This window comes from Neolamprologus multifasciatus, chromosome 19 (genome assembly GCF_963576455.1).
Source record: "Neolamprologus multifasciatus chromosome 19, fNeoMul1.2, whole genome shotgun sequence".
Taxonomy (NCBI): domain Eukaryota; kingdom Metazoa; phylum Chordata; class Actinopteri; order Cichliformes; family Cichlidae; genus Neolamprologus; species Neolamprologus multifasciatus.
The window spans coordinates 23,938,627-23,949,195 of record NC_140457.1 but is presented as its reverse complement, the minus strand read 5'-3'; the positions used below and the strand labels follow the sequence as shown (position 1 = coordinate 23,949,195).

The 10,569-nt window shown below is 40.0% G+C and overlaps 1 protein-coding gene across 18 annotated transcripts in view; it reads right to left on the bottom strand.

Annotated features, from left to right (window-relative positions):
• Positions 1-352: 352 nt before the first annotated feature.
• Positions 353-10,569, bottom strand: part of mark3a (MAP/microtubule affinity-regulating kinase 3a) — a 48,271-nt gene continuing 38,054 nt past the window's right edge. For 5 of the 18 annotated variants that reach the window (XM_085144301.1, XM_085144303.1, XM_085144307.1 and 2 more), the window contains 4 exons: positions 10,025-10,297; positions 9,034-9,060; positions 2,710-2,754; positions 353-1,199 (listed from right to left, as the gene is read on the bottom strand). In XM_085144301.1, the coding sequence (XP_085000427.1) occupies positions 854-1,199; positions 2,710-2,754; positions 9,034-9,060; positions 10,025-10,297 (691 nt within the window). In that variant the 3' untranslated portion in view covers positions 353-853. Of the gene's footprint in view, positions 1,200-2,709; positions 2,755-2,852; positions 4,829-5,033; positions 5,114-9,033; positions 9,061-10,024; positions 10,298-10,569 lie in introns of those variants that run through there. The other 13 variants (XM_085144304.1, XM_085144310.1, XM_085144312.1 and 10 more) reach the window with 8 other exon arrangements.

Here is a 10,569-nt window from a genome sequence, read left to right as displayed (position 1 = left end):
CAGCTAGTGTCCTTAAATGCAGCTCAGTTTCCACTGTGACTCTCCTCTGCTAGTATTAGACTGGAATCATGAGAGACTTGGCTCTTTGTTTTGGGAAACACGGATGCAAATGTCTCAGACATGTAATTTAACCCAGTCTTGGTGCAGATGGAGGCACCGTTGAATTCACAGTGAAGTTGGTGATAGAAGCAACTTGCAGGTAATTTTTTTTTTTTTTTAAACCTTGGAGGCAAAGTTGGGAAACTTTAAGAGACCTGAATGACTAAACAAGCAGATGTCCCAACATGCACTGACATCAAATGTAATTTAGATGAAGCTGGAAACAAAAGCCCAACACTGATCAGACTCGAGCTTTAGGTTGACAGACACTTTAATTGAGACATGAGTGACCCTTAACCATGTGGGCATTTACATGGACTCCCCATCTCTACTTTTTAACAAAATACAAAAGGAGAAGAAAAAACAAAACAAAATGAGTATTGCAGAGAAGCCATCTTCAAAGTAAGATACATTATTTACACTGAAAACAGAACGCTACGTCATTTTCCTTTTTCCAGGAGAGAGAAAAATAAAGGTGAAATAAATAAGACCAGAAATGCTTTTTCGTCCACATTCACAGCATGACAAATCATATTCAACTCATTAATGTCGACCCTGTGCGGTCAGAACAGACTGAGATATTAGTAGGTAATTCGGTGATTATTGCCAAAAGCCTTAATCTATACATTATAATATTCAATACATACTCTGTGTTTTGTTTAGAAAAAGGAGACATTTGGAAACTGCTACTTGGATGATTGTACAGCTTAAATACTTCTAGATATATATATATGTATACTTTAAACCCTTTTGTTCATAGCTTTAACTCATTGGCAACTTTGGAAGCAATGTTTTTGAAAGCGATGGATGAGCCGGATATCCTTTTGAACCTGACGCCATTGAGGGAGAGACGGGGAAGCTTGCAAACCTCCATCTCCCACTGCACCAGGTTTTCAGCTCGCCCGTCTCCATGGACGCAAAGAAGCAGGAAACTCTCTTGCTGTTCGTAGTCGCAGTTGTTGGCGTCGAGCACCTTGCGAATCTCCCGCATGATATCACAGGGCTCCATGGAGCTGGTGGTCCTCATACTCCAAGTGAATCTGAGGGAGCGGGGTTTACTGTCTTTATTTTCCCCTTTTTGATCCCCAGGTACATGGCGACTGTTGGGAGAAAGAGACACGGAGGAGAGTTTTTAGCCTCACACAGTATTCCTCCCGCATTTTACAAAGCAGGATCTGTGAATATATTTGAAAGAAAAACATTTTATTTTGAAAAAATATGTTTAAAACAGGCAGAAGCGGCAGGAATTAGTTGAAATTAAATCATGTTTTACACAGCTCTGATGCATTTCCACATGAGGTTTTCTAGCCCCAGTTTGTTTATTTTCATATGAGGGAAACAAGCAACATGAAAAAAAAATCATTTAAGTCTCAGCATGAAGCTGAAAAGCAGTGAAACTGACAAAATGCAGTAAAAACTCAAGATTGTACTTTATTTAAAGAAGCAAACCTCAAAAGGTTAAGATTTCTTTCTACACAATTTTTATCATCATTCTTTACTCACCATTTGTTTGCATTTTGAACTCAAATATTTCACGTTTACTACATTTTGTCAGTGGTTTGATAGTGAGCAGCAAGTCTGAAAAACCCAGAAGACCGCTGCGCTTTCTGCAAGCAACTTAAATCTGAGCCCACGTTTGACTCATTTCTTCAGGACCTACATCTCGTTGTTTTTATTATATTAGACACTTAGATTAGTCGCACTTTTGTCCGCTTTACATTACTTCTAAATCTGGGATCCCATCTTTTTGCAGTGTTGACTGTGTGTTGACTTAATATTGAGTCAAGATGACGCGCGCAAACTGTGACTGAATGTCATTTATTTCGTTTTATAATCATATAAAAGATAACCAGTCTGGCATACACTACAGCAGTCAAATATTTTTGAGAGTATTAATTAAAAGACTCTAGTGGAACAGATGAAGAAATAAAGGACAGTAATCACTGGCTGAAGCTGTGATTAAAAGACAAATATCCACCTTAGTCTTGTAAATTGTCTGTAATTCAAAGATATTAGAGTTAGTAATGTAAGTACTGGGTAACAATGAAAAGCAAAATCATCCTGTACGCATTAGAAATGGTTCTGTTCTAGTCCTCGTCTATATTTTGACCTGTTTTTGCTCCTCCCATCACTTCATTTTGAATTTCATTTTCATTTCTTATGTTCATTAGTTTCAAATTCATTTACATTGTAACCAATATGATCATTCAGATGATTCAAACGTTTCTGGGTTTTTCCACATATACATTTTTATTCTCTGGAAATTAACTTGTATGTAAACTGGAGCTAGACACATGGCGGCAGTCTTTGAGCTTCAGGAGTGACAAAATAAACAAGCATGCCATGCTAACAAAAGTAGCTCACAAATACAGTGGCATGCAAAAAAAAAAAAAAAAAAAAAAAAAAAATTACATTATGTCAAAAAACACTCAAAGACGAGGCTTTAAAGATGCAACAGTACATTCGAACGTCCCTGAAGGGAGTAAGCACAAAGTGGTTCCTATGCAGGGGGAAGGGGATTGAGCAAATTGGATGATGGTGCAGACGGAGACAAACTGAAGCCTACGTTCGGAAGGGAAGACACACTGAACGTGGGGGAGGTAACCTCACCTTGAGCCCTCAAGTCTCCCGTTTCTCTCAAACTCGGTGGAGACTCTGGGGCGTACAAGAAGATCAGACGGGGAGGAGTCAGGGCGGGGGGAAAAAAGAAGAAACAAAAAAAAAAGATGTGGGTCTTGCATGACAATCATTTTTAATCATTTCCAGTGAAAAATCATATTTAAAAATGAGAGAACGTGACGAATACTTGAACGACGACGAGAGCCACCACCAAAAAACAGAAAAAGAAATGGAAGCTTTGACTTCCATTGAAATCAAACAAAGAGTCGTGAGAAAGAGAGAGGAGAATAAATAAAGAAATCAAACAAAGAAGTGATGACTGTTCATGTCCCAGACTGAAGCCAACAGGAGCACACACAAAGAAAAGCCTGACAGCGGTGTGTCGACGCAAAACAGCAGCAAAATAAGAGGAGATGCAGCCTGCAGGCCACATTCAGGTGAGGTAGGAAGTGAAGGCAGTGATGCAGCGCTACTTGACTGGACTTTATCGCCTCTCAAAAAAAAAAAAAACAAAGAAAAAAAGATTTTAAATCTACATCTGAACAGCACACAGCTAAAAGAATAAAAAAGCAGATCCTTCCACTGGCCTATAGGATGACAGGAGATAATAGGGGGTGGGGGTAATAAAAAAAAAATTACAAGAAAGCTGATTATTGCTCTGCAAACACGTCCTTTGACGATGTATCGTACAGTAAATGTATATAAAATCCCAGTTTAAGCCTTTTAAATACACTGTTAGTGAACACGTGACCCATCATGATTCTTTCTATTTAACAATTTAAACCATGATACGTGACATTTTAAAGACGTCTACTTGCATTTGGACTAATTATCAGAACTATTTGATCACTTTAAATATCAAATTTAAAACAGCTTCTGAAATGCTTACCTTTCCTAATATTAACAGTAATTATTATTACTTTTTTAAAAGGCAACTGATGATTAAATCCTGATTTGAGCCGTGTGTGTGACGCACATGAAAACAGACACTGTTTAGAGAAAAGCTCCCTCCAACATGAAGCTCAGGCTCTAAAAACCAAACCAAATGTTCACAGTTCGTCCCTGTGACTGAAGCTGCAGCACGTTCAGCAGCGCTGCAGAAGCGCGCTCGCTCTGATCGACAGAACAAAAAGCTCACCAACTATTTTTAAGTCACAAACGTGAGCCATAGACAGGACTTTGTGTATATGTGCGGGTCTGTAATGGCTCTCCTACCAGCTAGAAGACAAGCTGCCAAACTGGGCAGCGAGACGACATGCGGGACATTTTAAGGCAAGCACGATGAAATCTTCTGCATTAGTCAGAAGTAATTTGCCTTCCTTGTTTGTCCTCATACAAGTATTTCTATGGCAGGCATAATGAAGAAAATTCTTTACATAATGTGTTTCATGTGCAGTTTTTTCCCCTCCACAAAGCAAAAATGACCTCTTTGGCTTACCTTTACTGTTCCTGCGCATCTTATACACAGGAATAATCTGCAGATTCATTTCCTAGCCTCACTAGACTCGAGACAAAGACTCAAACAAAGACTCTAGATAAAGCAGGGGATTCCTTCCTACTAACCAGGTTGATTTCACAGAAAAATTTACTGGATTGCAATAAAAACTTAGACCTCCTGCAAGATCTTTCCCTCAAAGTCTTGACTGCCAGAAAAGACTTTTTTGGGAGGATGCTGAACGACTACAAACAAGAAAAAATGTCTGTACTGTAAGACAAGATTAGATTAAAAGCGAATAGTCAGTAATCTCCCCGTTTCTCAGACAGGATGGGTGTACTGTGTCAGGCTCCCAGCATGCATTGCAGCCTGCAGAACAGAAAACAGGACGGGGTTGTGGAGGAGGGACAGAGTCCAGACTCCTGACAGCTTGAGGGACTCGACAACAAGAAGACGAGCGAACAGACAGGACTGACAGCAGGTCCTGGGTCGGCCAGAGAGGCTGTGAAAAATCACAAGACCGAGGGGGGAGGGTGAGGCAAGGCGGGGTGAGGCAATGTAGGAAGGGAAGTCTGAAACTCAGACTTTAGTCTCAGGAGAAATTGAGGGATGGAAACAGCCCCTTACTCTAGATCTTCATCTTCCTACAACTCTCTATATCTTCCGCTCCTGAATCTGAAAGAAAAAACGTGAATCTGAGGATGTGCCGGAAATCTCAGTGGACTCATGACAAGAAAAGAAAGAGAAGGAAAGAATATTTAAATGAATGGCATGAGGACAGGCTGAAAAGAAAAAAAAGAAAAGAAAGAAAAACATGGAAGATAATGAGAAGGAAGGAAAGAAGGAAAGGCTGAAAGAGACTGGAGGGCAGAAGACTTACTAAGGGTCTTTCCTCCCTGGGTAGAAGGGTTGGCAGGCCCTGTTTTGGCCGACTGCCGTTTGGCCGGGTCAATACTGACCCTAGGCAGAGAGGAAGAGCAGCAAGAGGTCAAGGTTAAAGGACACAAGAAGGTAAGGAAGACAAAAACACACCGGGAGGAGAATGTGAGTGAACCTAAAATGTCCCGAGGACGAGGAAAATAAAGAAAACTCGTTAAGATCAGAGAGGAGATGAGTCTTTAGCAGAAATGTACGGCGGCCCAAACCAGACAAAATGAAGTTAATGCCTATAAGACGAGTCAAAAATGGAACCGAGTAAATAAATAATATTGTTGGTTAAAATAGAGATTTTTTAAAAAAAGTGTAGCTAAGACTTTTCATCTTCAGAAGAAATTGAACACAAGACAGTTTTCAATAACTCCACTTTTCAGTTTGTCTGTTATTTTTATGTCTGTTCTTTGTAGCATGAAAAAAAAAAAATCATGCAATTGTTCCACATTTTCTGATTAATCCTTATTTAGATAATTAATATAATTGGACTCATTTTTAAGCTAGTAAACTTACTATTTTGCTCTTTGTTGTGAACTTTTGCAATTGATATTTTCAGTTATTTTTACTTAACAGCAAGATCTTAAAATTGATGTTGCAGACCAAGATTGAAATAGTGACTGCATCAGGGTTCACAGGAAAATAAAGATAACTTTAAACTAAAAAGAAATTAAGCTAAACTCTTATTTGAATACTCCATTATATTCATTTAACCAACTATACAATTTATTACTGCATTCGGTTTTATTTTCGACTCATCTTATAGTCTTTTGCTCTATTTTGTCACAGTGAGTGCGCCACAGAAATGAGGACAAACACAAAAACCCTAGTGAGGCGCCATGAGTGGGAATGCAGGATGGTGATGACACCTGAGCAGAACCGACAGGAGGCTCTGGATGACGATGATGCTGCCAAAGGAAGATGACAGTTTACAAATCAGCCACCAGAGGGAGCCATGGGCCTCAAGACAGCTCCCTGAGAAGGCCGCAAAGCTCCTCTGATCTTTTGATATGTACATCAATGACTGGTTCAGTTCGGCCACAGCTACCATGCTGTTCCACAAGATCCGTTTGAGTTATTCAGTGTTTAATAGCCTCCTCTCTTAAATCCCAACCCCTATTGGAATGGCTGATCCGACTACTTGGAATGTCCGCAGGAAACCATCAGCATGTCCAAACAAAATAAGGGCTCCTTTTATAAAGTGGGACATTAAGAAAAGTTAAGAAAATGTCTGAAGAAACCCATTTATACTATTCTGTCACCACACACCCATTTTAAAACAAAAAACACCTTGTCGTAGTGGAAAAGTCTTACACATTGTTTAGTATGGGCCCAAATGCTAGAAGACACTGAACGGAAAGCAATGAGGGGAGAATATTTCCAGCACCTGCATCTAAAACAACTTTCTGAAGACACAAAAATACTTTGAGAATTAAATCCTTCAAACATTCTCTGCAGCTTTTGCTTGCCTGACAGATAACCGTCAGAAATGAAGTGTACTGAAAGCAAAACATGTTACAGAAGAAGTTTTCATTTTCTTCAGTAAAAACAACCTTGCTGATTTAAAAAGAATCACAAAATTAGAAAATATTTAACAGAGCATTTTAAATAAGGTCATTTCCATGTCAATTTTAGGAACTAGGGAGGTTTTTATGTTGATTTATAAGTTAAAAACCTAATCTGTGATTTGTATTAGTACAAGTGCTGTCAGCGTTAACCTCGTTAAAATGACGTTAACGTCATAACCGCATTAATGTGACAAATCTCCGTTAGCGAGTTAACGCGGATCGCCCGGTGCGTGGGGCTGCACGGCGCTAACGCATTAACAAGCTACCTAACCACCGTGCAGCCCCACGCACCGGGCGATCCGCGTTAACTCGCTAACGGAGATTTGTCGCGTTAATGCGGTGATGACGTTAACGTCATTTTAACGAGGTTAACGTTGGCAGCACTAATTAGTACATTACAAAAAATAAAATAAAAATAGCCAAAAATGGTCAGTAAATAAATGCTGTATTATATACCTGTGTGATCCCCTTTTTTTTGTTTTTCTGACTTAAACTGAAGGTAAAAAACTAAAGCCCAGAAAACCTTCAAAGCGAAAATAAAAAGGGCAAAGAGACAAAGGAAGGCTGAGCGACGCGCCTTTTAGAAAACCCTTTCTCTGAACATGTTTGTACCCACCAAGGGAATGAACCAAGTCTACAAAAAACATCAGTGTACACAAAGTTGCATTTATAAATGTACTTAACGGCTTAGAAACAGATAAAAATATAATCCTTGGTGGTTTCTTACTGACACAACTGGGTCAAAGAAAGTAAGAAAATATATATTTTGGTGAATAATGCAGCAGCAGAATAACCTACGATGAGTTCAGTCATTAAAATCAAGAATCAATGGCAGCTGTAAGAAGCAACCTCATGCATGCAATGACGATTGATTAGTGGCAAGCTGCTTTGTTTTTGCAGTGTGGGTAATTGACTGATTGTTCAAGGAGTCCGGTCTGCTTTCCCAATCAGCCTTTATCCACCCAGACCAACCGTGGCCACCCCGAGCACATTTACACACAGAGACCAGGTAAAACCCAATTAAGGCAAAAGGAAGTCTGAATTTTTATTTTAAATCCGATGCATTCATCTTAAAGGAATAGTTTGCTATTGTAAATTTCATATAAGTCACTTTTTTAAATAAAAAAAGATGAAATGATTAGCAGCTCCCTTATGTACAATAGATATATGTGTATTAAAAATAAAAAACCAACACATCTCAGACAACGCTGTCAACAAAAGCTAACTGATACAACCTACCACCAATACTCAGTTGCTAGTTTTTTACTACACCTGGCTAAGAAGTCTAATAGTCCCACAGTAAATCCTCCTGTCCTCGTGAAAGCTTAAAATTCAGAGCTTCTGATTCTTCTGTATAGTCGTTCTGCAGGATGTTGATACAGCTTAAAAAGGTCCACAACATAGCTCCTCCAGAACAAACACCTCCATAAAACTATTTATACACAAAACAGCACAGATAGTGTTGGGCGATCCAGTATCCAGGGCAGGACGGGGAGTTTAATTTCCACTTGAAACATTAAGACAAAAAGAAAGTGGGCTACACCTGCATCACAGCCTCCTTTGCATACAAAAGGTGACAGATTTAGTCTAATCATCTGACTGCACTTAATGACCATAAATGGGCGGATATCAGCCGAACAGCTAAAACAGTACTGAGACCTAATGTCTGCCCAGGTCTTTTTTGCTTCCCCTGCTTTAAGCCAACAGTTCTGCTAACTCATTTAAGCTGTTTGTATGTGAGAAAAATGAGTTTGGGTGTCTCCACATATGCACACTTATCTTAAACTCAAATTTAAAAGACAAAAAACCCCCAAGAAGAGTCAAACCAGAGACAGAAACCCTCTTAATCTGAACAGGAACTTGTGTTCATGCACACAAATGACATAACACGCCTGCGTCCTAAGTGTCATTTACAATAGTGAAACATAATAAGACAACAGTGAGTCTGGTTACATTTATAATGAATCTAGTAATCAGGAAGCGAAATATCACCGCCATCACTGACCTATGAGATCATCATCCATCTCCATCATCTAAAAGTATAACCTTCATGAAGGGAGGACTACACGCACAAGCCCTCTAATACATAACACACAAAACCAAACTATTCCTTTAAGGACAATCTTACCTAGACATTAAATTATGTTACCGTGGGTTACTTAGAGTCATGTCAGTAGACCTAATATGTGAGAACAGAAATCTGTCACGTTAATCTGATTGTAAGCAGTGTGTGTAAATGCACCCAGAGAGCGTTACTGTTCTGCTAAGCAATGTGTTAGTTCGGTGCCAGCAGCCCCACACGTCTAAAGAGTTTCAGAGGACGTTGTTCTGTGAGATTGTTGTCATTGTTTTGGTACAGAGTGAAAGGCAGTACAAGAGTCCTACCTTTTGGTAAACCTGAATGACATGTTTCTACAACAGAATCAGACAAAGAAACAGTGAAAATGGTGAAAGAGAAGTGAAGGAAAGGGGAGGGGGAGATCGAATGAGTGAACAAAAATGGGGTGATTGGAATCATTAACAGTGAACGTAAAGATTCATTTGTAATTTTTTTTTACAAATTCAGTATTAAATGATTTCAATTCCTCATTTTAGGTCAGTCATTGCAGGTGGGATGTCACTGGCTTGGCTGCTGCTTTCAGTGCCTGAACTCGAGACTCTCACTGTGACAATATTAACCACAATAAGACGTGCACAAGAATCTGATGTCGAGTTTTCAGGGAGGCCTGAAAATGCAATTTAAAGAAAAGCTATACAGGACTAACCTCGATTCAAAATGTATGCTTTCACTTTGTTTTGTTTTTATTGGACTATATCAAGCTACAATTATAATAGCAACACATACAGTATACAGCAGACATACAGCCCTAAAGCACGCGTAGTGCAGGAAATGATTACTGTATAACAACATTACCACCCAAGATCTTTAAAGAATCGTGGAAGTGAAATGATCTAAAATGGTCTGCTGTGTTTAATGTCTGAATAAAATGTTTGAATATCCAATCACAGTTTCTTTACGATATTTGTAGGTTTTCTGGCAGCAACCAAGCAGCGACAGACAACAAATGTAGACTTGAGCATAAATCACATTGTACAGGACAGTGAAGTGTTCCTCCAGCATGTAATTATCTTAACTCTACATGGCACTGTGCTGATTGGCTTCAAATCTGAACAGAGTCACAGTAGATTATACGGCACAGAGCAGAGCAGCGCTGGAGTCTTTCCTCTTTATATTCAAGCTTTAATGTTTTTAATCGCTTAAAAAAATTATTGCTTTAGAACAAATTAAACCTTTAAACTGACTGAACAGAAAGGGCTAAACATCAACCCGTCACACTTCTCTACAAAATGTGCTGCGACGCATTTCCTCGCCTACCTGCGGGTGAGTTTAGAGGTGAGTTTGGAGAAAAGGTTGCTGGTTCCACGGCTCCGGGTCTGAGACAGAGGCGTGGCGTCGTGGGAGAGAGTAGGGGAGGCCGGCGGCCCGTTGTACGTGGCCGTGCGGCGGTCTCTCAGCTGGCCACCGTGGAAGGTGCTGCGGCTGGCTGTGCCTCGGGGGAAGCGGAGACGGTCTGGCGTAGTGGTGTTGGCGACGCTGTGGGTGGACGCCACCGGGTTCCTCTGACTACCGGGAGACACCGCAACGTTGCTGAAGTGGACGGAGGAGGGGGAAGTTACAATTAAAGCAGGTTTTACACTGTTTTTCCAGAGCAGACGTGTACTTCAACACACTGAACATTTCCACTTATTTGTGCAGGTAGAGTGTGATGGAGCCAGATTATACATGGTCACAGAAGCTGTGACTGTGCAACATACCCGAGTACACTTCTGCAATGGAAAAATGTTTGTGCAGAGTCACTGCACGTGCCTCTGTATTCATAAAATGTGTGGTCTGGTTATTCTACATGGACTTCTAAAACT